The following is a 27,226-nucleotide window of genomic DNA, read 5'->3' as shown; positions in this document are numbered from 1 at the left end:
AGAGGAGGTTCTACTCCTAATCCTACACTCAAGTCTGTCGAACACAATTTAGGTACTTCGTAGCAGCTTCTAGCCTCGTACTATCTCTGTCTTCAAGTCCTCTCCCCAAGACTAGGCCTTCAACGTCACTTCGACGTAGGAGTTATCTGACCCAAAAAAAGCAAGCAAGAGTAGGATGCAGAAGGTTTCAGAGCTCAAGCCGCAAGAAGATGCAACAATGCGCATTCTCACATCTCACTCTCGCTATCAGTTCCAAGTCCCTACGAGAATTTCTATCATTCTCGCAATCTCATTCTTCAACCCAGTCGCAAAACATACAACATCACATCACCACATCGTGATAGCCCGCCCATGTACTGCCCAAAAAGGCTAGTTGCCGCCTGAAGTACCAAGCATTGATCAACACCATACCTTAGATCTAAGCCAACACCGGGTATCGGCAATCTCGCAGCATACACAAAGAAGAAAAGTCGTACGTTTTACGGCTACGCACACCGGCAGAGCTGGAACGGCCCTTCCGCCGCAATCAATCCTTCTTCTTTGGGCCATGTCATCGCTCCACTTGCGCATTGATCGGTGAGGAAAATTGTTGTCGCCACGATACGAAAAGGCATAGCGTTATCCCGTACGCTGGGAGAAGGAGAATTGTTTTCTGGATGAGGCTTGGGTCAGGTAGAGGTGCAGCTGAGGCCATAGGTGGTGGGTCTTCCTCGAATACATCATGTTCCTGAATGCGACATTCGAGACGAATGCGACGTAATGGTCCCACGGGAAGGGCACAGAACCTAGCTCGTCCTTTGCTGTTTTCTAGCACAGCGCTCTAGCTGCATTCGAGAAGGAATAGAAGATGCGTTAGAAGCTGCGTTAGAGGAGCCATTCGATGGAGCGGAGTCATGATGATGCTCCTCCCCCTCACCTGTTCCATGGAAGTACAAGTGACAGTACCAGTATCGCTCTCGTGTGGTCAACGCACAGACACACATGGCATTTTGAGGACACCATCAGAGGAATCGCATAGGCATCGGCGTATACAGACCGACAATTATTACTGCTATCATACACAAGAGTTGCGGCGCTTGCGGCACGGCATGTACGCCGAACTGTGGACCGGCGGCAAGTGTCCGCCACGGACTCGCCGCTAATCACGCTGTAGTACCCACATAAGGGCCCTGCTCAAACGAGGCCACCTCTGCCATCCCTACTCTGTTATTCTACGGCCACGAGAGAGGCTGGATCCTTCTGTGGGACGCATCTTTAACCTAGATATTGACTCGCAGCGTCTCCAGCTTCGTCGATCATGCCCCCCTGCGAGGATCTACGCTTCTTCTGTGGGCATTCTGGCTGCAGGAGGGCGATCAGGGTCTTGCGGTATCGTGGCGCTAGCGATGTCCACATTGGAGTGACCCTGCACTTGGAGCTTGTTGTCAGCTGATGTAGACGTGTTCAGCTCCGTGACGAGGTCTTCACGCTCCGCGGATGGCTGTTGCAGAGATGTTCCTGTCGCGATAGCCTTCTCTGCAGCAGTAGGCGTGTTTTGAGTTGACACTCCAGGGTCATCGCGCACAGCATCCTCCTTTCGCACCGGAATTTTCTCAAAATTGGGGCGAGCATCTGAGAGATGGTCTAGGTCTCGCGTACTTGCGATGCCGGTATCCTCAAGGTTACCTGAGGTCGGTCGCAGAACTCGAGACCCAGACGACGCCTCAGGTATCTCAATTTCCGGTGCATCATGATCTGTGCATAAGGCATTCTTCCTTGGCTCGAGTTGCGATTGGTCGTATCCAGATACGACTGTTGGTTGAGACTCCACACTACCGGTGTTTGGCTGAGCTGCAATACTCTGGCACATTGCCTCGCTAGTCACTTGCATATCCTTGTGGGGCTCCTCGTGGGGTGTGGCTGGGTCTCGTACTTGATCGGCGCACATTGCCGCTGTGGTTTCTGTTCTGGGAACAGCGTCATGTCTTCGCTCCAGACCGTCGTCTCCAGATGCGATGATCTCCACCCGACCTAGATCTCCGTCCGAATGATGATCATTTCCATGTGTTGTTGTTGTGGTATTCGAGACGAGGGTAGAGTCACACGCAGTCTCTGGGACATCATCCACTGCACTGACAAGCGATGGTTGTTTCCCTTTTCGCAGGGTGCCCCGGCCCCGTCTACTTGTCGTGCCCCGAGCTTGCACTGATTCCGCGCTTGTTCCCTTAGCTCTTCGTGCAAGTCTTGCTGCACGAGCATCTTGAGGAGCATCGTCATCCTGCCTCACCTCTACTTCTGCATCGGCCTCCGGTGTATCAGCTTGCGGTTTCCCTGCAGTTGCGAGTTTCCGCAGCTGTGCCCAAGTCTTTGCTTTTTCGCTCTGCTTTGCAAGCTCTTCCTCGCTCAGCTCAACCCATTTGGCGCCAACTTTCTTCATACCGGTGAACTTCAGGAAGGTCAGACCCGATCCACTAGTGTCCATGTACTCGGAACCCTCAGGCGGCGCATTTCTCCCTCGCGCGTACGTTTCGCTCGGTCGGTGATACTGCTCACTGGTCCTGTAATTCTCATGGAACTCGACTGAATCGGAAAATTTGAGTCGCTTGCGTGATATCGAGGCTGATGAGCTGTGCGATCGTTTAGGCGATGGCCTGAGAGACAGCGACATGCCTTGCTGTCCATGTGGTGCTGTATCGGATGATTCTCCAGACCGCTGGGTAGTAGGCGAGTGTGATCTTCGACGCTTGGGACCAGCTATATCTTGTTTGTCGTCGTTGATAAAGTCCCCTCCTCCATGGTCCTTGTCCTCGGGGTGTTCACTTTGCGCGTCTCTTGCTGGTCCTGGTGCTTCAACGGTCATTAACCAGTTATCGAACTCCATATGAGCCCGCTTGTGGTTGTCTCGCGCGAATGATTTACTAATTGAGTCGCGCTTGTTTTCGAGTACAGTCCATTCAGTATCGGCTTCTCTAATCGCGTCATACAGAGAGTCAAATCGCTGACATGTGCTGCATCCTGCATGGGAGGCATTAGGCGAGGTCGTAGGTACAAGCCCAGTGGCTGATACCACAGCGAGGACTCTAGCGCATGATTTGCACTTTACAGAGTCGTATTTGGTGGCCATCCGGGTGGCGTTGAGTTACGAAGGTGTTGAGTCGCCGGAGTAAGCGCGTTCGATTGACAAGGCGTCGACGTGAAGTTCGCGAAGTCGACAAGTAACGAATGCGTGCACAGTTATATTTGACTCATATATGTGGGAGCGCACTGATTGTAGTCGTGGTGGAGTGAGTAAACAGAGGGTGATGGAGACAAAGACGCGACTGCGGAGATGTCACGTCTACAACGAGCGCGCGTCGCCCTTTGACGCTTCTGCAAACAAGTGTCGTATTATGTGAGAGCGACAATCGCAAGAGACGCATTGAAAGAGGAGCAATAGGATTGAAGTCGCAAGACTTTGTTGTTCCGAACAACCGCATCGTTGTTGCCTCGCTATCGATAATCCCTGTCGGTAGTCCCCTTTTTGCACGTCCACAAACAGCAATTGCGATGCTTCATCTTCACTTCGCTCCACACCGCCGGCCGCCATCCTTTGGATTTTGTCGCGCACATGCATCACCTTAACATTTCACATCATCTTTGAGCTGCGACAGTACACAGACCTTACGCTTCTGTGATCAGGAAGACACCGCATCCTACTGGCGGCAATTACGTCATCGGAAACATCCGCAATCTCAACACAATGCAGATTTTCGACACGACCCGGACCAGACCGCTTGTCTAACGGATACTTCAAACACAAAGAGCCGAGCATTTTCAACATGATCCCCACTATTCGAAGAGAGCGACTATGAGATTTTAATGTTGTGCTACATGACATCGTTCACTTCACCTTACGGTTTCAAGAACCATCCTGACTCCTTGAGGCAAACATTGGCGTCTTTTGTTCCGAAACCATGGTCAGTTAGGTCAGGTGTTTGCGCGTTTTCGAGCCAGATCAAACGTTATTCGTGTCCATTTACCCTTGCACTTTTCTCTCAGCCTGGCGAATGTACCCTGGTCTTTATGAGTCCTAGTCTGATCTCCAGAGCTGGTTGAGCCTGCGTTCCGTATACTTGCTTGCGTTGGTTTCATGGATCTCGATGACTGAGCTGAGGCCGGCTGGCTAGCTGATACTGGCAAGCTTTCATCGCCGCTGTTCAATGCGGGGCCCGCAACCTGTAGGCTTGTTTCTGTTGGATCCGTCGAGCCTAACGATTGATCTGTGGTCGACTGGCTAGCTGGGTCTGGTGAGCTCTGGTGAGCTCTGGTGGTTTCCGTTCGTCACAAGGCCCGCCGAGGGTGCTTGGGGAGCGTTCGCAGTCGCCTCTACATTATGAGCTTTAGGGCGACTACCCAGACTTGTGAGGTTGGCGAATACAACAGCGCCGGTTCCTTCCAAAAGTGAAACATCACAAGGCTTCGCCTCTTTCAGCCTAATCTGATGCCACCGCGAACTGGACACAATGTATTGGCCCGGGTCGTGATGAGCTGATCCTTCGACGTGCTTGCCCTTGATGCACTGGCAAGACTCGAAAGGCTTGCAAGGTGACCTCCAAGAAAGCTCGGACGTGAATTCTCCAATGCCCAACTCAGGACTCGACTGCTGTAGGTGCTCTAGCAACAGTGCAAGCGTTGAAACGGAAGCCGCCAGATAATTCTGATCCTTAGGAACAGATCGCCATGCAGAGCAACATGCATCAGGATCGGAAGGGCATAGGACGTCTCCGAAATTATTCCCAAGTATCGTAAGTATGCCTAAAGCAGGCAGAAGATCGACCCAACCCTTATCCGGTGAGCTAATACGCTCAACGCGAGAGCGGAACTTACGATGGGATTTGATAATGTCTCGGATATCGAAGCCCACGATGCCTTTCCGAGTATCGACAGTATGAGGGACTTCTATCCCGTCTTTCACCCGGTTTTGGTGTTCGATGACAAGCTCAAGCGTATGTATTATCCTGTCCACTCTGTTTCCGAACTTAGAGAACTCGTTGACAGGCTGGCCGTTTTCGTAGAAGGTCTGGTTTCTAACGTATACGTTCAAGTCTCGGTTTTTCCACTTCTTCAGTGTTGACATCGCTGCATCGCGTCCACTGCAGCTTTCCCAGTCTTCTTTCAGCTTGTCTTCCTCGTACACCCAGTCATGTGTGAGCTTGAGTTCGGTCTTGTCTAGATACAAAGAGATTCGCACGAGGTGGAGTAGTGCAGAAGCTCCGTCTACTAGCCAAGCCCGATGGTCTTTTACGTCGTAAAACACCACAAACTGTTGAGTAACCCAATCAAGTAGCTCAGGATAATCATACATTCGTCCAGAAGACACTGGTGGCTCGTGCTGATTGAATTGACCGCTCAGTCCGGCTATGACATAATTACCGAATTCAATGTATCCACGTTCGATGACGCTGTGCGCAGGGGATGGATTGGAACCAGATGCTAAAACGTCGAGCGTAGCCTGAGGATGTCCTAATCAAATGTCAAAATCGTTTTGGGAGATGAACCGCACCGCCGGCGCCCAACTTACCACAAAAGCTTGTCACTTTTGAGCACCATCCTATGATGTGACGAAAGCTACTCAATGAGCTGATCAGAGGCACGTTAGCCTCGTTTGTAACCGACTTCTCTACCCGAGGGTCGAAATAAGATATGCGTTCGCCGAGTTTCCCGCTTGTGAAAACATGCCACCGTATGAAAGCGCCATCAATTGCAGAAGCAACTACTAATGAACTGAAGCCTTTCATCACAATTCTGTTCTCGAGACTAACTACCTGGTGGGCTTTCACAAGGCCCGCCATGATGTCCAATGATGTCTCAAGACCAGCAGCTGGTGTAAACTTTCGGAGGATAGGATAGCCGCTGACCAAGACAGGGTTCGTAAACAACTGAGTCCAGCAAGTGCCTTCACTCGAAGTGCCTGTGTTATCGTTGTCATTGATGTTGAACGCGAGCTCACTCCATATCGTAACTTCCTTTATGTCTTGTTCGTTTGGTGTTTCTCTTGGCAAGATCGACAGTTGCGGTGACAGCACCACCAGTGTTTCCTGTTTTGGCGACAGCCGTAACGTGGTTGCTAGCCATGCGATCTGTTCTGCGAACTCAGACACCGTGTATGGGCCGCCATGAACCCATATTTGCCAGTGACCAGTGGAAATGATATTAAACTCAACAAAGAGTGTGGACGAGAGTTCGTCTGCCCTGCATCAGTATACGAGACGCAGGAGTTTAGGCAATACATACATGAGCATGCACGATCTGACTGGCATTGCAAGAGCTTCAGCAGCATACCTCCCAGACGTTCACCCGTGAGTGGCCATGTCATACGTAGATATGTGGCCACAGTGACAGCTTGAAGATCACTGTCTGACCCCGTCAAACACAGTACATGATCCCAAATGTCTTCAGAGAGCGACAGGTGTAGCGACTTGATGTAATTTGCCAGCTCCCAATCGACAACAATACTCATATGAACGGCTGGCATTGGTCTCTGACTGGTCATCGATTGAAGAGATTCGTTAAGTATCTTTTGGCCGATATCACATTTAGTGTGTTGACCGGGATAGTGGACTTCTGCTTCGGTTTGTAGCTTCAAAAGAAGCCAACGATACGCTTGTGATTCCGATATGAACTCTTTGTAGCTCTTTGAGCCGGGTGGGATTACCTGCGCGCCTGGATCATGGTCGAATCGCGATAGTTCTGCGGCATCTGGCCCGTCGCTGACATTGCTTTGATCCTCGAAGAATGAATCACGTGTCGGAGTATCCTCCGGTGAGTCTTCTTCCGCTGACGGTTCCTTCGGTTCATCTCTAATCAGAGGCTCGATCCATGTAATAGCGTTGATGATCGTTCTGCAAAGTATGTGTAAGCTCATGAATTACTAGTAACTATCCGAGAAGATTGTAAGTTATCGACTTTGGGCATGGTCTCAGAACTCACCCGCTCTCCCGACATAGATCTACGGATGCTTTCCATCCAAACGGAGCTGTAGACTCCTCGTGAAGTCGCCCCGCAAATGCTTTCAGTAAGGCTTCGAGTTCCGGTAATGGAATACTGGCTACGCGTTCAAGAATGGCTGTGCTTGTCAAATCGGCCACCAAGCGACGGGTAAATCGTTCGATGAGATCTTTCTCTGTATCTTCTCTAACGGAGGCCGTTGAGTACATATCTTGACTGTCGACGTGCGCAATATTTCCGGCGGGAATCCTACCACTCGAATTACCAGGGATAGATGTATCCGACGTGGTCGCACTTCTATCCTGAGTTTGATCGATATCATCAGACATTGGTGGCTGTTTCTGACTGCTCATGTCGCCAAGGGAGTCTATGACGTCGTCTCGCAAAGTATTTGGTGATATATGGTCTTTAAGATGCGGCTCAGTTTCATCGAAATCCAACTCTTCTACAGCGGGAGTCAAACCAGATTCGACAATTTGCAACTCTCCTTTGCGGATCCTTTCCGACTCGTGATCAGTGGTCTCTGACTCTTGTTTGTTGATTTCCAGCTTGTGTTCATGAAAATCCAGGCCAGCGTGCTCCAACTCGTGTTCATCGAACTTCTTTCCGCCTGCTGCCAAGTCTCCTTTGACATCTTCGAGCGTGTATTTCGGACCATCGTGAGTTTCGGAAATTAGGTAAGGCCCACGAAGGCTTTGGGTGGTGGTATTCTTGATGTAAACGCTTTCATTAACTCGGAACTTGAAACCCTGATTGCCAGTTAGTATCTGGACAACTACGTAACGCGATAAACAAGAAGAGACTGATGTCACTAACAGTGTATACGCTGACGATCGGCATGACTTCTGATGTGTGTTCTTTCCTCCTCGTCTTCCAAAGGTACGTCACAGTACGACACCTGGGTAGTCCGTACTCGAACGATCACGTCGCAACTTCAACGCTGGTGTAGAATGTCCTCCAGAACCATAAACAGAGTAAATTCGACCTAGTTTCACCCAGGAAGTAAAACGTAGGTTCACTCGCGCAGGCAGCGGTCACTACGACCTCGACCGGCTCAATATAATCAGGTGTGATCGTTCTTGTCGCACAGCAGAACCTTGGAAAGGTCCTTCTCCTCTTAGCACTAGCGTTCTGCGACCGGTTGTGTTGTGTATAAACCCAATTGGACGCCTCCAAAGCACGTAAGCGATGAGCGCCAGCCACATGCCATAGGAATGACGCTAGCACGATGACCGGTGAACGCGAAGTATGAGATCACGGCAGAGCAACCAACGAACATCCGGCAAGCCAGCGCCTCTGTCGATCCGTTCAATATGATGTCCAGCTTCCATGCATGCGACTGCAGCCGTACGGCTTCTTACGCGGCTGTGCTGATGGTGTTTACTTCGGCAAGTACTGCGGTGAGGCCTGAACGTAGTTCTCGGCTTGGGGATTGATCTGAGGGTGTGAGGAATTGAGAAGTTGAAGGGTTTCGGGGTTTGTGTGGAAGAGCTGAGCTAGTGACGAGAAATGCGATTACAGGCGGAAGGAGAGGCTCTTATCGTGAGGTAATATCCTGTTTTGATGTAGCTATGTAAATGTCTACTGACGCTGAGACTATCCCACATACCACTCTCACCCAATCATCGCGATTATGCTTTCAGACAAAACGCAATGCTACCATTCCATTCAATCTCTGTCTTCACAAACGATGTAACGCCAATTCCCATAACCCCACGATGCTGTCAAGTCCGTTTCAACTTCACCTACGAATCCCTCCGTCTCCTCGACGGCGGACTACTACCATCCCTCTTCACCCTCGGTGCCGGACTCCCACTATCGTCTCTCTTCATCCTCGGCGGCGGGCTAGCATCAACCTCCCTCGCCTTCCCATTAGCCTTCGACGGTGGCGGCGGGGTACTATCATCCCTCCTGCGACTGCGACGCGGAGGTGGACTACGACTATCCGCCCTCGCTTTGCCTTTCCCCTTCGATGGCGGGGCACTGCTCGAGCCACGTCTACGCCGGGGCGGCGGAGTGCTAGAATCACGACCACGACGGCGCGGTGGCGGGGATGGCGAACGCGAAGGGGATGAAGTGTACTTCCGGCGGCGCGGAGGCGGAGAGCGGGACAGCGAGCCGGATGGGCTACGTCCGCGGCGTGTTGACTTGGCTTTCGGGGGCGGAGAACGGGATCGGGAGGACGAGGGACTGCGACCGCGTCTCCTGGGCGCGGGGGAGCGTGATCGAGAGAGGGAGGTTGAGTAGGAGCGCTTGCTCTTGAGTTTGCGTGGTGCCGGGGAGCGAGACCGAGAGCGGGATGCGGAGCTGTAGGAGTCGCTTCTACCGCGGCCTCCACGTTTGCGGGCTGGCGTAGGGCTGCGTGTGTACGAACGTCCTCTAGAGTCGGATCTGGACCTGGATCTTGAGTCGCGCCTTGTGCGAACCGGGCTCCGGGAGCGTGAGTAGCTGCTCGAACTGTAGCTTGATCTTGACGAAACGCTGCGGTCGTCGTCGGAGTCGCTCTCTGGCTCGGGCAGCGGTTTCGGCTTGGGCGCAGCGTTCTTGAGCCAGTCGCGCATGCCTTCAGTAAGCACACCCATACCGATCGCGGTGAAGTAGTTGATGGAGAAGCGGGTCTTGCTCTGGTCGTCGGCATCGGTGGGGAAGAGTCCAGTAAGGCTGTCTTGTAGCATGGGGTCCTTGAAGCGCTCCACAACGACCTTCTGCCCGAGAGAAGCCAGCAGCTCTTCGAACAAGATCTTGACGAAGATACGCGAACTAGAGGTGGTGTCTTCTTCCGTCATTTTGACCACCTGGAAGACGTGCCAGCCGATACCGTCGGATGCTAGCAGATGCGCGAAGAACTGTGCGATGATACGAAGGCGGTTCGTTTCGAAGCGGTGGATAGTCTCGTAGTAGTGCGCGAATGCTTCCTCGAAAAGGTCGGTCCACATCCTGTTCAGCTTGCAGAAGCGCTCTCCAATCATGCCGTAGAACTTCTCGTATGTGCGCTCCTGGCTGGCGCACTCGACGATCATCGTGGTGAGCTCGTTTTCCAAGCCATGCGGCAGATTGATGCGCATGAGTTTGTGCACGCACTCCTCAAATCCACCACTGCTCTTGATGGTCAAGTAGATCGTTCTTCGCAGGTTAACGAGATCCGCGTTGGTCTGATCCTTGACGTCCATGGCCTTCACCTCCTCGTCCTCCTCATCCTCAGATGAGGCATCCGTGTATCCATCGTCATCGCTACCCTCCTCTTCACCTAGAATCTCTGCCTTGATCTTCGCGTACTCTACCTCGTGCGCTTCGTAGTCGGGATCGACCTTGAAGAGGTTGAGACCATCCTCAACCTTCAAATCGCCCTCGAGCGTGTGGTTGTGGGTGATCTGATCCTCCTCCTCTACCAGGTCCAAGTCCTCCCTGATAACCGGGTTGTCCTTGTACTTTGTGCGTCGGACCTCGAAAAGAACCTCAATCATGTATTGTGTGCGCTTGTCGATGTCGGCTTCGTGGAGGATGTTGCGCATCTGGTCGAAGATGGCATTCGCGATCGCAGGCTTCATCTCGTCGAGGAAAGCGCCGACCTCTTTCATGATACCGACGGCGATCTCAACAGAGTCGTCAGAGGGCTTGTTCAGCAAGAGGAGCAGGATCTCGGCGATCAAGATCTCGTGGACGACTTGCGTGTTGACGAGGTGCGAAAGGAACATGGTACTCGAGAGCGCCACGGCCTTGTCGTTCCTCCTGAAACCCTTCCTGAACTGCACAATCAGGCGCCGAACCAGCAGATCGCCAACTTGAGGCAGCTTCGTATTGACAATAGAGACCATAGCCGCATAGATGGGCGTAAAAGGCAAACTCGCCGCTTGCGCCTTCATGATAGCTCTGCAGAACAGCCCACGTCCGCGCACCAGGTTCTCCGAGAACAGCTCCGGCACAATCATCTTGATATTCGCCGTATTCGTCTTGTTGATCAAACCCTGGATCGACTTCTTGAGCGCCTCCCAAGCCATGCGCTGGAACTCGGGGCTGCTCTTATCCGTAATCGACTTCTGCATCTCGCGCAGGCGCGCCGGCGGGATGTACGCGCCTCCAGCACGTGTCTTTGAGTCGTCAACGGGCAGCTTACGGTTCGCGCTGAAGGCATTCTGGAAAAGCTTCAACCGCGAGTCGTCATCGGGAAGGTCGTTGGTCGTAGGCTTTGGCGGCGGGCGACGGCCAATACCGCCATTGCGACGGTCGTCCTCCTCTTCGTCCCTCCTGCTTCGCTTTGATGGCCCAGCACTCGGTCCATCGTATGGGGAGCGCTCGCGTTTGCGCGGAACCTCGTGGGCGTCGATCTCGGGCTCCGGTGAGGGCAGGCGAACGGCTGATGCGACCTCCATCGTCGCGCAGTGGGTCGTGTTGGAGGTGGAGGATGGCGAGTGTTGAGGCGGAGAGTGACGCGCTTCGCAAAAGTTTAGCTTACAGGCGGTTGGGCGATCGAAGGTTGCGGCGAACGGGCCGCGGTTTCGCCGACAGGGGTCTTGGCTTGGCGCGACTTTGGGGGGAAGGGCCAGCGAGGTGATTGTAACCACCATTACTCCAAGCTAATACACTCGTTCACTCTCTCGCCAAACTTCACAATGGTATGCCCTCACACGTGTAGCATTCATGGCTGTGCACTGACCAACCATCACAGGCCGATCGCCTCGTAGGCCTCAGCATGCTCGTTGCAGCGACTGCCATCTTCGTCTACTACACTGTCTGGACTCTGTTCATGGTATGCTTTTGTACGATCACTTGGTATTGGTACACATACTGACTCTATAAAGCCCTTTGTAGACGACGATCACATCCTCCACTCCCTCTTCCTCCCACGCGTCTGGGCCATCCGCATCCCCGTCATCCTCCTCATTCTGGGCACTACGGTCGTCGGCAGCTTCCTCTCAGTGGTTATGATCAGGAGCAATCGAAAGAAGGCACTCAAGGCCAAGCAGAAGAAGGCCTCATAAACGCTTACGGCATTGGGTCCGGGTAATAATTTTCGACAAAAGGGGTCAGCTTGGAGCGGCGCAAGCATATTTAAGTTGCGTCAATATAATTGGATCGGTAGCTGAAGAGCCGAGAGACATAATGAAGTCGTTCAGATGTTCAGTCTTGCCTACATGACATTGCAGTTCTCTTCTGTGATGACAACTGGTCCACCACCCTCCCCTTCCTCATCACCTCCACCACCAGCACCCTGCCCACGGGCAATATGCCGAGCCAATTGCGCGAAGACAGCCTGGCTGATAAAGTAGTCATCTCTTCCACCCTTCCTGTCCATGTCGTTCTGACTCGTAATCTGATAAGCTTGGTGCATCCTTCGTCGACTGCTGAGTCCTCCGGGGGCAACCTCATCGTCACTGTCGCTAGGGGCATCGACGGCAGGCTCACTTTCAGCCTCAGGTTCGGCAGCGCGGTTGCGACGGCAACGACCGAAGTTCAGACTGGAGAAAGCAGCCGGATCGGACGAATGCACTCCGACACCTTTTCGTGCGTTACGCTGGAGCTGCGCATCTGGAGAGAAGATTTTGATAGTGTGGTCGATACCGGAAACCGCCATTGTAGGTTCATAAGGGTGACCTGATCATGTTAGAGCCCGAGTCGCCATTTTCGTATAGTTGTACTTAGACTTACCTTGAATGACGTTGACCACCTCTCCATCTCCCTCCAGGATGTTTACAAGTTCCGCTGTCTTGCGATCCCAGATGAACACGTGGCCAGAGTCGCTTCCACTGACCACATACTCATCCTGCAGTCCGAAGAAATTGACGTCTTTGACTGTCCTGGCGTTGCAATGTCCAGTGTAGACACGTGTATGAGGCACACAAGGTACATCGCGCTCCACCTTCCATCGCCCGTAGCGACTGCGGCCAAAGTCTGATCGCCATAACATATTTCCAGATCTTGTGCGTGATAAGCCTTCTTCGTCTTCGTCGTCAGTGTCGTCCTCTTCTTCTCCATCATCCGATTCTATGTCACCATCACTGTCTTCATCATCATCATCGTCATCATCGTCGTCTTCTTCTTCATCCCCGTCTTCGTTCTCTTCATCGGCACTCTCAATAGCCACGGAAGCCGATTCGTCCACATGAGCAGAGCTCGAGGCAGCCTCTTCCTGATCGCCTCCCTCTCGTGTTGATGTGCTGATAAGTTCTGCATCGCGGACCGGACCTTCGTCTACCGAGGGATCGATATCATCCTGCTTCTCTCTCAACGCTTTCTCTTCAGCTCTGATCGTCTTGTCGGATATACCCTGGCCGCCGTAAGCGCGGTCTACGAAAGCGAACTTGATGTCCTTGGCGGCATTGCGCAAAACACCCCTACCAACATAGTACACCCATCTTCGTTTTGCCGTAGCTCGGGTTTGTGTGGGCTCGCTAGAAAACGCCGACTCCGATGTGGACTCAGTCTCGCCGGTGAGATCCGCAAATGGTATCGTGATTGCATGGCCGAACGCATCAACAGCCTCAAACTCAGAGTCGTACAAGACTCGAGTGCTATCTGTTTCATATTTGGAGGCATCGACATTGATGATTTTGGTGTCGTCTGCCAATTCGATCAGATATGGGATCAGTCGTTCTTGAATGGCATCCATATCCGAACCATGGGGGATGGGGAAGCGAGTACTACCACTTCGGCTCGAAAATCCTTCCACGACTGCTCCAGGGCCACTATCGATCCATAACAGTATGGCTTTCAGAAAGTCGTATCCAAATTGCTCGTGTTGTGGTGGATCGCGCTCACGAGGCGCCGGTTGTATTGAAGCGAAATACTGCGCGATCAAGGCATCAGAGCTGGATCCAGTCAAGAGTTGTCCACCTAGCACCCGTGCTAATGTCCCGGCTGCTTGAACGAACCGACGAGACGCTGCCCTACTATCGCGAAGCTTGTTTTGTACTGCGACGTCCACAGGATCTGGATCGATGGGGTAGCCCCACGTCCTATCGATGTCGTCCATATCGGGCAAGATCGAGTTCGCTAGACCTACAATGGACGTGCATGCGAGATGGATGCCAGACTCTCCAAGCTCACCTAGCTCGAAAATTCGTTTCGCTATCTTGACGGTTGTACTTGCAATGCGGTAATGGTCTGATGCTCGCAGATCATTCAACTCCTCCTGGGTCATGCGGTTCTCAGCAGGAGGATGAATGCGGATGTCTTCGCTCTGGCCATTTCCATATGTCACTCGCAGTGCCAGATCCTCATCGGCACTCTCGGTACGTTGTCTCGACTCGGCTCTCTCGACGCCTTCTTGGGACAAGGTACTAGACTTCGGTCGCTTGCGTTTCCTGTTCGTGTCCTTGACGCGATGGCCAGATGCACTATTCGATGTCTTGATGGGCGTCACGTTCTCTCTAGCATCTGGCGCCCGTAGAATATCAAAACTGTAGATGTGATCCTGAGACCAGCTCACAACGAGCTCATTCGGCTCCGCATCACTGATTTTGCATGCTGTGATGTGGCCACCATCGTTTCTCTTCATGCGCTGCTTTCCGTTGGGCGCAAACTTCTTCACACATTGCGTCGCCTTCCCTAATAGCTCATCGTCATTATCGTTCCAATTTTCTGGACTCGAAAGCCTAGATCCACGCTCGTTGTTTAAATCGCGGCCAAGCATCCGGCGGTCATGCAAGAAGCAATGGAGATGTGCCCCACCCAACGCGATGTAGTGCGGCTGACTAGGCGAGCACGACACTGTATTGAGATCCAGTCCATACCGAGCATATGAGATGAGTGGCGGCGGGATGCTGTCTGAGGCGTCTTCATCTCTCGCCCATGCGGGCAGCATGGTGTCTCGCGGAGGTGGATACGCCTTAGAGGGTTGCCGTACATCCCATTGTCGTACCTCTCCATCGTTCGAGCACGTCAGGAAATAGAAGGGGTTGTCTTCAGTGACGATCCGCTTTACCGTGTCGGCGTGGCAACGGAATGCTTTCGCGTTGGTATCCCCTTCTGTGAGCGTCAGTCTACGGCGTGCTCTGCCTGTACTGCCCGCATTGCCTGTAGATCGGAGGGCGGAGTGGCCTGAATGCTCGATATCGAATATCCGTACATCGTCTGTCGCGCTGACAATTGTGCGATCGTTGGAGTAGGGCATGAACTTCACGGAGAAGATGTTGGACCTATGTCCTGTCTGGATTGAGGTGGTGAGATTGAACTGCGACGTCGACGATTCGGGGTGGTACGAGTGGATGTTGATGCGATGGTCGTCGGAGCCAGAGGCGAGGAGGCGGCCAGAGGTTGACCAGCTGGTAGGGTCAGACAATGCCACAGATGTACAAGGAGGATAATGACATACCTGAGAGCATTGACACATCCGTTATGGCCTTCTAGTTCGTTCACGATATCGAGGTCGTCCACCCATTTGCGGTCGCCGTATATTGATCGAATGTCTGAGTATTTCCTAGGCTGCTGTCCGACTTCGCGCTTGAGTAAGCGATCGTATACAGTGTACTTCATCGTGGCACGTTGTGTAGTTTGCTAGAGGCTGGATGGATCTTGAAAGCGCAGCTCGAGGAAGTCGCGAGAGGCAAGAGGTACCGGAGGCGATGCTCCCAGAAACAGCTGAGCAAGTACGATGTGAGGCTGTGCAGGTAAATTCAATCAGGTGGCACAATACGCAAGTGAAATCGCTTCTGTACTGGCATCGCGACAAAGAGGTTGTGGGGTTGGTGTAAGTTGCGCGTTCGCGTGTATTCAATGGCCGCGAGGGAATGACGAAAGGTGACTCCACCCACGTTTTGGAGCTCCAAGCTTCACCCCCGCGGCCTCCCGCAGCCGATCCCCAAAACCCGTCCCCCACGCATCATTAAAAGGCTGGGGCCAGCACTCGACATTCTCAACAGTCACGAACAATACCTCTAATATTGCGCTATCCATTCATCACGACGAAAGACCTTGGGATTGACGCGCATGCTGTCACTTGTCTCTACGAAGCGTGTGGTTTCTAGCATATTCTAGGCTCGCATCGTTGTGAAGGTTGGCGGGCATAATTGATATTGACGAAGTATGAACAGGAAGAATAATCGCGCGTACTCGCATGGCATACAACTACACCTAGTGGTATCTAAACAAACGTACGAAGTGACATGAGAAACGTAAACATCCAACTACTAAACAACACTCTTCAATCATTCAGCCTAGAGAAGTAGAACGGCACCAACAACACCAACAAACATCATGAATCCAGTTCCAACCCGGCTAGCAGCGCCCTCGAACTCCGCAGGCGGCATGTACTGGGAGGGCATGGTAGGCTTACCAGTACCAGTAGGCATAGGCGCGTACATGCTGGTACCGTTCATAGCAGGGCCGGCAGGGACGTAAGGAGCACCTCCAGCAGTTGGGTAAGGAGCAGGAGTGTAGACAGGGACTGCGACCTTGGTGAGGGTCATGTACATCGTGCTGGTGGCCTCCTGCTCGACGGGCTTCTTGGGGTACTCGGGCATGGCAGGGTACTCTGCGGCCTTGGAGGCCTCGGGCATAGATGGGTACTCAGCGCCCTTGGAAGCTTCAGGAACGGATGGGTACTCAGCAGCCTTGGAAGCCTCAGGAGCGACAGGGTATGCGGGCATCGATGCTCCAGGAACAGCGGGGTACTCAGCAGCCTTGGAAGCCTCAGGCGCAACAGGGTACGCAGGCATAGACGCCTCAGGGACGGCAGGGTATGCAGGCTTGCCTGAGGACACGGGCTTAGCCGGGTAGTCTGCAGGGTATGCGACGGAAGGAGCAGAGGATGGGTATGCGGGCACGTGGGTAGCGGTAGCGATGGGCTTGGTGATAGTCACGGTGACAGTGCTGGCAGTGTAGACGCTGGTGGTCCAGCCCTCAGGTACGTCGGTCGAGCCGGTGGGCTTTGCGCACTTGGTGCAGACGGTCGCAACGTAGGTGGTGGTGACGGTGGTCAAGCCAGTAGGGCAAACGTCGACGTAGGTAGCTAGGAAATGTTAGTGATATCTGTGTGCTATCGGGTTTGTTGCAAACTTACTTGTGACGACTGAGGTGGTGGAGCCGGCGGGAACCTTCGAAGACTCGGGGTACTCAGGCTTCTCCGTTACGGATGGGATGCTCACGTGGCCAGTGCTGGATGCAACAGAGCTCTTGGAGCTCTCAGCAGGGTATGTAGCAGAGACAGTGTCGGTGGGGTACATCGGCGATGCGGTGGAGTATACACCAGATGAGTAGACAACAGAGGAGTGGACCTCGGATGGGTAGACGGCAGAGAATGTCATGCTGTACTCCATGGAAGGCGCGTATGGGGTAGAAGACGCGGCCTCGGGTGTGGTCGCAGAGACTGAACCAGTAGGGTACATGTCGCTGGAGCTTGAGGCCGACGAGGACACTTCGCTGGAAGCAGAGGTCTCGCTCGGGGAAGGAACGTAGATGGAGCTGCTGGCGGTCTCGGAAGCAGAGATCGTGGCAACGGACGACGGCTCAATGATGGTGCTTGAGACGGTCTCGACGGAGCTGGAGGTCTCGTATACCGAACTGGCGCTGACAGTGGCGGTGATTTCAGGGACGGAAGACGACTCGACCATGCTGCTGCTGACAGATTCGACGGAACTGGCAGTGATAGTCTCAGTTGGGAGAGGAACGTAGACCGATTCGCTGCTGGAGGCAGACGCAGAGATGGTAGCAATAGTAGATGGCTCGATCATGGTGCTGCTGACGGTAGCAACGGAGCTGGCGCTCTCACTGGCAGTGGGCATCTCGCTGTAGACTGAGCTACTCTCGTCGTGAACGGAAGAGGAGCTGGAGGCTACGGAAGAAGATTCCGCCACGGATGAGCTGGAAGAAACGTGGACAGAGCTGCTGCTGGAAGCCGAGCTCGAGGTGACGTAGGCAGACGAAGATGAAGCACTGCTGCTAGTGATCATGCTGCTGGGAGTAGGAGTGCTGGAGGAGACCATGCTGCTGGAGACATGGGTGCTGGAAGTCATGGCGCTGCTGGAAGTCATGGCGCTGCTGGAAGTCATGGCGCTGCTGGAAGTCATGGCGCTGCTGGAAGTCATGGCGCTGCTGGAGATGGGAGTGGAAGACGAGACCATCGTAGACGAGACAGGAGTGTTGGAGGATGATAGCTTAGTCGAAGTCGGGGTAGCGGTGGAAGAGGACACAGTGCTGGAAGACACGACCGGGTGGAAATCCTTCATGAAGGTACCCTCAAGAGACTTCTTCATCCAAGTACCGTACGACTGGCCATATGTCGGGTTCCTAACGGACACAGTCGCCTCCCAGAGCATAACACCACCAAAGCTGGGGTCATTCTTGTAGAATCGAAGCAAGAAGTCTGCGTCAAGGGGCTCGAGGTAGTGGTCCTTATGGTTCTCGACGCCGTCAGGACCGGCAGGCAATCCAATGTAGAACTTGGCGTCGGGGTTCGCTGAGGCCTTGATCTCGTCGATCCACTTCTGGAAGGTGAAAGTGCTGGGCTGCTTCTTCTTCTTGTCATCAACCTCCTTGGCAGCAGAGCATTCCCAGGTGTTGTAGAATTGGGTGAAGATCATGTCGAATTTCAACTTCTTCATGATAGGGGAGATCCTAGCATCGGGGACAACACACTGGGGAGCAGCTGAGAGAAGCATGTTCGAATGCGTCTTGACGTAGTTGCCGAAGTGTTCGTAGTTGGCGTAGATAAACTTCTCATCACCTCCGGGCATGTTATAGAATTGCGCTTCGAGATCGAAGTCGAAGCCGTCTACAAACGCGTTGCCGAACGGACGCGGCATATCGGCAGCCTTCCACTCAGGTGTGACTTTGCCGTAGGCACCGAGCAGGAACTCAGCAGTCCATTCTGCGACATCTTTGTCCTTGAGGTAGTAGTCCGTAGGCCAGCCACCTCCAAGGGAGAGCATGACCTTCTTGCCCCTCCTGTGGCAAGCATTGATGCCTTCCTCTATGCCAGGGCAGGAACTGAACAGAGTGCTGTTCTCTTTCAGGACCGGATCGTAATATACAGCATCACCACACGCGTTGGCATGGTTACTTCCGGGGTATGCGCCGACCACTGTAGGGAACTTGATGATGACTTTTAGTTCCAGAACTGTTAGCATCGCTTCCTAGTCGATAGATGAAAGACAGAATAACTTACAGCCGATGTTAACAATGTCAACGTTCGGGTCAGTGCAGACATTAATCAGTGGGATCTGGTTGGATCCTTGACCCCAGTACATAGCAATGTTCGTCTTGGCGGCAGCGTCGTAAGTCGCAACAGCGCCAGAGACAAGGAGTCCAGCTGCGAAAGCAGCGCGAGTGAAGGTTGATGGAAACATGATTATGGTATTAACGATATAAACAACAATATGCGATTTTGAATGATAGGATGGCCGGGGCCAGTAAAGATCGTGATGAGCGGGCTCAACGAAAGGACGCAAGCAAAAATGCTGCAATTAGGATGTAGACTCGAAAGAGTGACTTGACGACGAACTGGAAAGCAGTGCGACTGACGATGAGAAAAGAAGACATGGGAGATTGCACTATATCTAGTCTTGGCCCACAGGGCTGTACCTGCATGAGCGAGAAGGGTCGGACGCTGACTGCGCCGTTTGGTGGCATGAGGCCATCGTGCAGATTCAGACGGCAGACATCGTGTGCCTGCAGGAACAGAACGATGGCTTCCGTAGTTCCATGCCATTGGTAGAGGTGCCTGGATCCTAACTGCTTCGGGTCTGAAGTGTCGTCGGGCGTCCAGCAGTACCTGCGTCTAGGCGAGCGCTAACCATCAACATGGCTTTTGGAAACGCTTCCATGTGATGCCTCACACTAGCTTCAAGACCGGTGAATGGGCCGTGTCTAAGTATCGATAGCATCAATCTCGGTTAAACCGTCGAGAGTGCTCCTTCGACCGTCAGCAAAAGGAAGGAGAGTTGCTGATGCATAATGGAACGGCTCAGGACGGCATTCGGTCCAGCTTTCCGGTGGCGTCGTTGTTGCATGCCTATAGTATGGATAGACACATAAAGCCAACAACCTCTGCTCGGGTTGGTATTGCGTCTTGCGCTGGTTTGGCAATCCCGGGTGAGTTGGAAGAAGAAGATCCTGGTGCCAAATCGACCTCCTGAATCTGCAGTCGGTACCCGTGGACAGTGTAAACACCGGGTCGCTCGGTGGCTGCCTGCAGGAATCTTCTCATGGCTGCATGGTTGCAGTGGTTTCATCCCAATGGGGGTACCGGTCCGAACAAATTGGTGAGTTGGTGTTGGGATGGCGTCGGCTACGGCTCAAGCGATGCTTAAGTCAGGGGCACCGAGCGTTAACCATTCCCCTTTGAGACAGACCCTTTCAGCCCTGTCAGAACCGCATCCTTCAAACAAGGGTGTCTATCTTCAGCCGTCTTGGCTTGTGTGACAGTAGCGATCAATACAAAGACATGGTCTGCTCGAGCACTTACGCCTTGTTCATCTGGCTGCGCCCTTCGTATACATATCATCCGCCTGACCGTTCTTCTGCCGCATCAGTCAGCCAAGATTTACGGCGCAGTATTCTTGGTGGAGAGGTGTGTGGGTCTAGCCTGAGACTAAGTTTTCCTGCGGGAGGTTCGCGACAGTGGCTACCCATTGGCATCGCGAAAATGACACGCCCAAGGGCTAGCAAACGCGCTGACGCGGGACCAATGGTTTGACCACGGCGGGAGCTATTGAAAGCTGCATCGCAGAATCGGCCGTAAGGATAGCTTCTCGTGCTTCTGAGTCATCTGCATTGCCGATGTTCCGTCATCGTGAGCATGTCGCAGGATCTTGCAATGTAACCTCGGAGCGCGCGCTTGCCGCAGATTGCTGGGCGAAGGAGTCGGAGTTGGCGCGCAAGTATATCGCTGGAGCCATTGTTTGAGAGCCCGCGAGAATTTACTTCAAGTCAGAATGCGAAAGCCGGAAGAAGAGGATATATGCGCGGTAATGCGTGGCCTGACGGGTCCGGGGTCTGCAACGTGAACGGGTTGCGCAGTCGGTGCGAGGTGATGTGCAGACCCACGGCGGGTGGGTGCCCAGTGCAAATCATGGGCTTGCGTTCGCCGATCCCCATCCAATACGACCGCGCGGCACTCTTCTTTGCAAGCTTAAGCAGACCTCACATCGCCTAGGAGAACGACAGTGGTGAGTGAAGTTGTACAGAATTCGTGTCTATCTATTCAGTCTAAGCATGGATTATAAAAGTCGTAAGTTTCTTAATGTCCCTCCAAAGCATGCCCCGGGCAGTCCATGTCGTCTCATTTCCAGTCGGCGTTGACGTAACGCAGCTCACAATCCTCCATTTATTACTTCCCCCTCATCAAGCGACAGCAAAGCGGCTTCGCTCTCGCAATGTCTTGCCGTATCTGTATAGCGCAAAGATGCCAAACGAACATAACACCATGCATCCCGCCAGCAAACTCACACCACCATCGATCCCAATACCCTGGAACATGGGTCTGGCGAACAAGATCGCCGCAAACGCAAACGCGCTTCTGCTAAGACTATTGGCACTAAAGATGCTGGCTGCGTATGTCGGATAGATGTTAGGGATGTACAGCAGAACGCTTTGCGCGATGAAGTAGATCCCAAAACAAGTAAGACTGAGACCAATGGTAGGCACCATCCAGTGGACTGAGGGTCTTGATGCCCATGCGAACATGAACAACCCTACCGCGATGACGGGACTAGCTACCATGCCGGGCCATAGATGGTTTTCGAGCTCACCGAACGTCCCGTTCATGAGGCGAGGGAAGACGCGGTACTTGAGGTACAGCACGTGTGCCGCGAAGGCGCCAAGGCAGGCTGGGAGGATACAGAGGAAGACGAGGCCCGTCGACTCGGCATTGAAACCGTAGTATACAGGATATACGAGAGGTAGGGACTATGATGGATGCGTCAGTGAGCGTCTTTGTGGCTTGAGCAAGGTGAGTGCTTACCTCGAAGAATGAGTAGTAGATGCCGTAGCACAAGCCCATGTACACGGTCGTGAACAAGATGGCAGGGTCGAGGGCATTGATCTCCCAAGGTTTGACCAGCGCGTCGAAGAGCAAGCTGCTGACCTTCATGTTCTTTTGCTTTCGCTCGGAGGCCGACATCAGCTCCTGGTTTCCTGTGTCCTCTCGCATGCGCTTCGCTTTGTAGTACAGAATGGTGGGTCCGGAGCTCTCCGGCAGTACCAACAATATGGCGAGGTATACTGGACCTGCGATAATGAGAAGCTCCCAGCTTGAGAAGCGCCATCCCAAGTCCTTGACGGCATATGAAGATAGGGTAGGTCCAAGTGCGGGACCGAGTGTCGCGACCGCCGCCCAGAGCGCAACCGCGAATGGGAATTCAGCCATCGTCCAGATGTCACCGAGCGATGCGCCAGCCGTGGCGAGACAGGGTGAGGCCATGACTGCACGTCGAAGTCAGTATGTGTCGTAAAAGTTATTCAAAGAGCGTCACTTACATCCCAAGAGAAAGCGCAGTACCATCAGACCAGCGAAGTTGTCCACCAGTGCAGTCGGTATGCACAGGATGATGAAGAAAAAGCCAGATACCGCATACGGAGGGTTCCTGCCGATGGCTGGTACTTCAGATAGCGGCGAGAAGAGCAGACATCCGATTCCATAGCCCAGAACGTAGAGCGCAATGCCGAGCGAGGCCGCGACATGGCTGACGTCGAACTTGTCCATGACCGCTTGTTGTGAGGATGTGTATATGGAAGAGCCGACGTACACGGCAAAGGTATAGACGCATAGTAGCACAGTCACAAGTATCTTGTGGGACTGAGGCCAATTCTGAGGGTTACTTGGGTCGCTTGGTCCATCCCAGTCGACGAGGGTGGTCTGGTGCTGTTTAAGCTCTGTGCCAACAGCATCTCCAGCTCCAGGGACCGCTTCCTTTGGGAAAGGGAGATCGTCAGTTGACGAAGATGTAGACATTGGCTTTGCTTTTGTACGCGCATAGTCGAATTTTCGATGCTTGATGTAATGGGCTAAGGTTCCGATGAAGGAGTGCTTGAAAAGGTATGACATTCTGGCGATGCTATCGTAAGGTTGTTGTCGATTGGGAGGAGATGCTAGACAGAACGAAGAGGTAACTAGAGGTAGCAGTAGCGGCCCTGGACTGCCAGATGTGAGGAAGATAGGAAGGTTTCCGAGGAAGGCGGGCTTGTAAGATAAGTATGGAAACGTGGTGATGTTGCACAACACTGAGAGTCTGTGCTACAGGCTTATATCCTCCATCGTGGCTGCTATCTTAACTCCACGTCTTACACGCCCAGCATCTGGGTTTGTCAGACTCTCGCGCAACTTGAAGGTACAGCTCTTGGCGCGAAAAATAAACGACACGATATGGACGTTGTGTCAGCGAGTTGAGCCATGGCGATAGCGTGCTCTTCGCATATGTCCCCGATAGCCCCTAAAACGGCAACAATCTACGAGGATAAGTCTCACTCTCGACCACGTACCGATGCGCCATTGCATGCTACAGTGAGTACTAGGCTGATCTAGAGATTTCCAGCGCTGCAACTCGTCGGACACTTCTCTGACGTTAGTTCAACGAAAAGCCTCTGGTGTTAGCGGAGTCAGCGGACATAAAACGTGACCGGACGTCAGATCTGATGATTCATCGACCAATACCTGCGGCATGTGTAGAGTGTGTACATATAAGGTCGTCGCTTGGACGGACGAATGTGCGGAGAGGTCGGAGATGCGAATCCTCGAGACACCAGATTGGCGGGATAGGAAGCGAGGTAAGCATGTACCACCCGAAAGAAGTAATCACCGATCAGCCTTAAAGACTCCGGTCGGAGTCATCCTATCATGGTGGCCATGAGAAAGCAATGCGTACTCGAACATGATGAGATTACTGATAGCAGGCTAACCCAATTGTCAGTATACACCTAGGTAGGGTATCGACAGTCCTCCAGTGGAAACGTTCGATAGTTTTCGTCCGAAACCACAAACTCTCCGGAATTTGTAAGTCGATACTGTGTGTGCGAAAAAGCAGGGTCGGATCTGCTGACAAAGGAAGGCTGCATTATCAGATGTGGCTGCTCGCAGCTTCTGCTATTCGTCGAGCCAAATCTTCCATTGATGGCGTAAGCGGTAAGCACTATGATGTCTTATCGCAAACGCATACATGCCTCGATGTCGCAAAAGAAAGTTGTCGATGTGAGAAGATCCATTGTTGAAGTCAGGACAGGTCCGAGGCCAGGTCGTCCAGTCTGGCTTCGAGAGCTACCTGATTGTTGGGTGGGGCAACCACGTGATGCGGGGACGTTGACGTAAACGCGTCCGTCGCGTCTGGCCCCTGACGCCGTCGCTGTCACCCAAAAGTCACCCGGCACACTACCACAAGATGGCCAACCAGCTGCACTTAAACGTCGCATCACCCTCGCGCAATCACTTCTACACGGGTTGTACGGAACGGAAGGGAAATTGATGGGACTAAAAAAAGGTGCCGAGTGAAATCCACGGTTCACCATCGTACCCCCTCGATGAAACGGCCATCTCGGCTTTACTACAATACGACCCAAATGCCGTCCCTAGCAGCACACTAGGTTTGTACCAAGGGCCCGGACGTTTGCTTCGCCCAAACGTCTAGGTCAGGAGCTTCAATTGGAGGCGCGAACGATTTTTGTGGTATGTTGCACCTGCTCCATTCTTTCACTCGCGCGCCTTCACTACACCCTTTGTCCTCGTTGCTTCGTCGCGAGCGCCATAACCTTCCCTTCTCAATGGCACTGTAGTTACGCAAGAACCTAGTCTCCTAATGCGCTGTCATAGATTCTACTCCTTCCGCCGCCATCCGCTATACTCAGCATTCCGGATACTGGTCCTCTTCTTTCTTGTCTGGGACTCGCTGCACTGCCTCTCCTTGTCCAAGTACCAGACATCTGCGACGACCGGCCCGCCTCCACCTCGTAATACGAAGCGCATATACATAGCCTCACAGCACTGGAACAACGCGCGACTACTCCGGGAGCATTGGAACAACGCGCTGGTAGCTTTGGTACAAGAGTTGGGTGTCGAGAACGTGTTCGTATCGATATACGAGAGCGGCAGCTATGATTATACCAAGGGCGTACTGGAAGAACTCGATGCTGCGCTGGAACCTCTGCAGGTGAAGAGGTCGATACAACTCTCCGACAGATCGCACACGGATGAGATCGCGCAGTCGCCGACAGACCACGGATGGATCAAGGCATCGGACGGGGAGACATACTTGAGGCGCATGCCCTTTCTGGCGAGCATACGGAATCATGTCTTTGAGCCCTTGGAACGCCTGGCTGCGGAGGGCGAGCATTTCGACACCATATTGTTTCTCAACGACGTGGTGTTCACCCCAGAAGACGTACTGCGATTGCTGGACACCAATGGCGGTCGTTATGCGGCAGCCTGCTCCATCGACTTTAAGAAGCCGCCGCAGTTCTACGATACCTTTGCGCTCCGAGACTCAAGCGGCCATGAAGCCTTGATGCAAACTTGGCCTTACTTCAGATCGTACGCCTCGAGGCACGCAGCCGAGAAGCTATTGCCAGTGCCCGTCTCCTCATGCTGGAATGGAATAGGTGAGTCCGCTATTGTCTGACCTCCTGCGCACTTACTAACCAATGCGCAGTTGCTATGCCCATCGAGCCCTTCCTCGCCAGCCCACCCTTACGCTTCCGCGGTATACCCGACTCCCTCGCAACATCACATGTTGAAGCGTCTGAGTGCTGCCTGATACACGCCGACAATCCTCTCTCCACGACCAAGGGTGTCTTTCTCAACCCCAATGTCAGAGTCGGCTACAACGGTACCTCGCATGATGACGTACACTCGCCGGAAGTCATACTGTCTCCATTTCAGATATTCCGATCGTTATGGAGGAGTCGCATTTTGAGGTGGACTACAACCAGCTTGTTCAAGGAGCAGGTCGTACGTATGAAGTTGGGAAAGTGGACTGCGGAAACAAAGAAGTCGGAGCCCGGCGGCTTTTGCCTTGTCAACGAGATGCAAGTCATTATTGAGACCGGGTGGAAACATATGTAGATGTGAAACCAAGATACCCATCCTGTTGGATGCAGGTCCTGCTAAGATTTAATGTGTTGACTGTGGTGAATCTTTCGCACTATGTGACTTCGATCCATAAGAAGTTTGTTTAGACGCATCTTTGATATGCGTCGGGAAAGGAAGCAGAACTAAGACGCACGTCTCAATCCGAGTTGATTCAGAAGCTGTATTCCTGACAAACTAGTCGTGGCTCAAAGGAGAGGATGAACTTATTGCCTACGCTGATGGCTCTTATCAGCGAAATAGCATAAGTCTTCTTCGCATTGCTTCTTGGAATCCGCGGGAGTGTAGGAATTCGTGAGACTAAACCAAAGCTCGCCATCCGAATGCGGCTTGATGGGTGTTGCATTGCTCTGCTATTAGCTTGACTTACTCGTTTCAACGCGCGCTTTTGAGTGTTGTGCTGCGATCTACTGCGTCTGTCTCGTACTCCAGAATCATAAAAAGGAGTTACTCGCAGGCATAAGAGCGTGCTGCGTCGCACAAAGTCTAAGGCAGATGCTCGCTCTGTCTTTGTCGTGCTAGACAAGGCAGAAAGCGCGGGTGCAGCAATTGATAGCAAAGGCATGTTCGCCCAAGGCTGCGATAACACTCCGGCGACTTCTTACTCTCTAAGCTTCTTACCTATGCTAATACAAGCGTAATGCGTACATTATAAGCATACAGCATCTTCACCTAAAAGAATTGCGAACACTCTTGCGTGGCAAAACAGCGTGTGCTCGCTTAGCGGCAAAGAGGTAGAGGCAAAAAGAAGACAGAAGCAGGAAATCATGTACATAGCATAGCAAAAAGGAAAAGCAAAAAACAAAAAGTTCGAAGCACCGTTAATCGGACAGCTATAGGAATTGAAGCTGCCCGTGGTGATCTACATCTTTCTTATACCTCTTAGCCACCACAGCCGAACCTCTTTGTTAGTAGTGACAGCAATGAAACGCAAGACGCACCTTAGCCCACCATATTTATATACCGCCTGATGGGTGGCGGTCAGGATCGAACCTGGGTATATGAACCACGGAAAGAGGTGAGGTGCCTTTTCCATTACGCTATGCGTCTTCACCGCGGAGGTGGGATGATGGAATATAGTACAATCCAGGCCTTTATATCTTGATAGGACCTCAGATTGGGTATGTCTGGTGTAGAAGTTGGTGAGACTTTGTGGGATCTTAGCGAGAGAGTTGTGCGGCGATGACGACGACGAGGCGGCAGCGTTGCGGGGATTGCATGCACACAGGGTCCAGTTTGTTTGGCCTGCGGCCC

At 52.9% G+C, this 27,226-nt stretch overlaps 8 protein-coding genes across 8 annotated transcripts; 2 read left to right on the top strand and 6 right to left on the bottom strand.

Annotated features, from left to right (window-relative positions):
• Positions 1–1,315: 1,315 nt before the first annotated feature.
• J4E90_006782 (uncharacterized protein) lies at positions 1,316–2,860 on the bottom strand (the record flags this gene model as incomplete). Its single annotated transcript, XM_051436326.1, has 1 exon — positions 1,316–2,860. One exon carries the CDS (start codon positions 2,858–2,860, stop codon positions 1,316–1,318), a length of 1,545 nt encoding a protein of 514 aa, XP_051290120.1.
• A 1,747-nt stretch (positions 2,861–4,607) lies between these two features.
• Positions 4,608–7,806, bottom strand: J4E90_006781 (uncharacterized protein; the record flags this gene model as incomplete). Its single annotated transcript, XM_051436325.1, has 6 exons — positions 4,608–4,621; positions 4,846–5,481; positions 5,540–6,205; positions 6,568–6,860; positions 6,949–7,715; positions 7,783–7,806. 6 exons carry the CDS (start codon positions 7,804–7,806, stop codon positions 4,608–4,610), a joined length of 2,400 nt encoding a protein of 799 aa, XP_051290119.1.
• Positions 7,807–8,711: 905 nt separating this feature from the next.
• J4E90_006780 (uncharacterized protein) lies at positions 8,712–11,336 on the bottom strand (the record flags this gene model as incomplete). Its single annotated transcript, XM_051436324.1, has 1 exon — positions 8,712–11,336. One exon carries the CDS (start codon positions 11,334–11,336, stop codon positions 8,712–8,714), a length of 2,625 nt encoding a protein of 874 aa, XP_051290118.1.
• A 240-nt stretch (positions 11,337–11,576) lies between these two features.
• Positions 11,577–11,945, top strand: J4E90_006779 (uncharacterized protein; the record flags this gene model as incomplete). The annotated part of the gene is made up of 3 exons (XM_051436323.1): positions 11,577–11,579; positions 11,633–11,713; positions 11,766–11,945. The coding sequence occupies 3 exons, from the start codon at positions 11,577–11,579 to the stop codon at positions 11,943–11,945; spliced, it is 264 nt and encodes an 87-aa protein (XP_051290117.1).
• Positions 11,946–12,094: 149 nt separating this feature from the next.
• J4E90_006778 (uncharacterized protein) lies at positions 12,095–15,438 on the bottom strand (the record flags this gene model as incomplete). Its single annotated transcript, XM_051436322.1, has 3 exons — positions 12,095–12,558; positions 12,613–15,227; positions 15,278–15,438. 3 exons carry the CDS (start codon positions 15,436–15,438, stop codon positions 12,095–12,097), a joined length of 3,240 nt encoding a protein of 1,079 aa, XP_051290116.1.
• A 680-nt stretch (positions 15,439–16,118) lies between these two features.
• On the bottom strand, positions 16,119–19,028 carry J4E90_006777 (uncharacterized protein; the record flags this gene model as incomplete). The annotated part of the gene is made up of 2 exons (XM_051436321.1): positions 16,119–16,912; positions 16,964–19,028. 2 exons carry the CDS (start codon positions 19,026–19,028, stop codon positions 16,119–16,121), a joined length of 2,859 nt encoding a protein of 952 aa, XP_051290115.1.
• A 2,215-nt stretch (positions 19,029–21,243) lies between these two features.
• On the bottom strand, positions 21,244–22,945 carry J4E90_006776 (uncharacterized protein; the record flags this gene model as incomplete). Its single annotated transcript, XM_051436320.1, has 3 exons — positions 21,244–21,807; positions 21,863–22,323; positions 22,378–22,945. The coding sequence occupies 3 exons, from the start codon at positions 22,943–22,945 to the stop codon at positions 21,244–21,246; spliced, it is 1,593 nt and encodes a 530-aa protein (XP_051290114.1).
• A 1,741-nt stretch (positions 22,946–24,686) lies between these two features.
• Positions 24,687–25,948, top strand: J4E90_006775 (uncharacterized protein; the record flags this gene model as incomplete). The annotated part of the gene is made up of 2 exons (XM_051436319.1): positions 24,687–25,485; positions 25,536–25,948. 2 exons carry the CDS (start codon positions 24,687–24,689, stop codon positions 25,946–25,948), a joined length of 1,212 nt encoding a protein of 403 aa, XP_051290113.1.
• Between the last annotated feature and the right edge of the window lie 1,278 nt (positions 25,949–27,226).

The sequence above is a fragment of the Alternaria incomplexa genome (genome assembly GCF_024043165.1).
Source record: "Alternaria incomplexa strain BMP 0042 chromosome Unknown scaffold_9, whole genome shotgun sequence".
NCBI classification, from domain to species: Eukaryota; Fungi; Ascomycota; class Dothideomycetes; order Pleosporales; family Pleosporaceae; genus Alternaria; species Alternaria incomplexa.
This window is presented reverse-complemented; position numbering and strand designations above follow the sequence as displayed.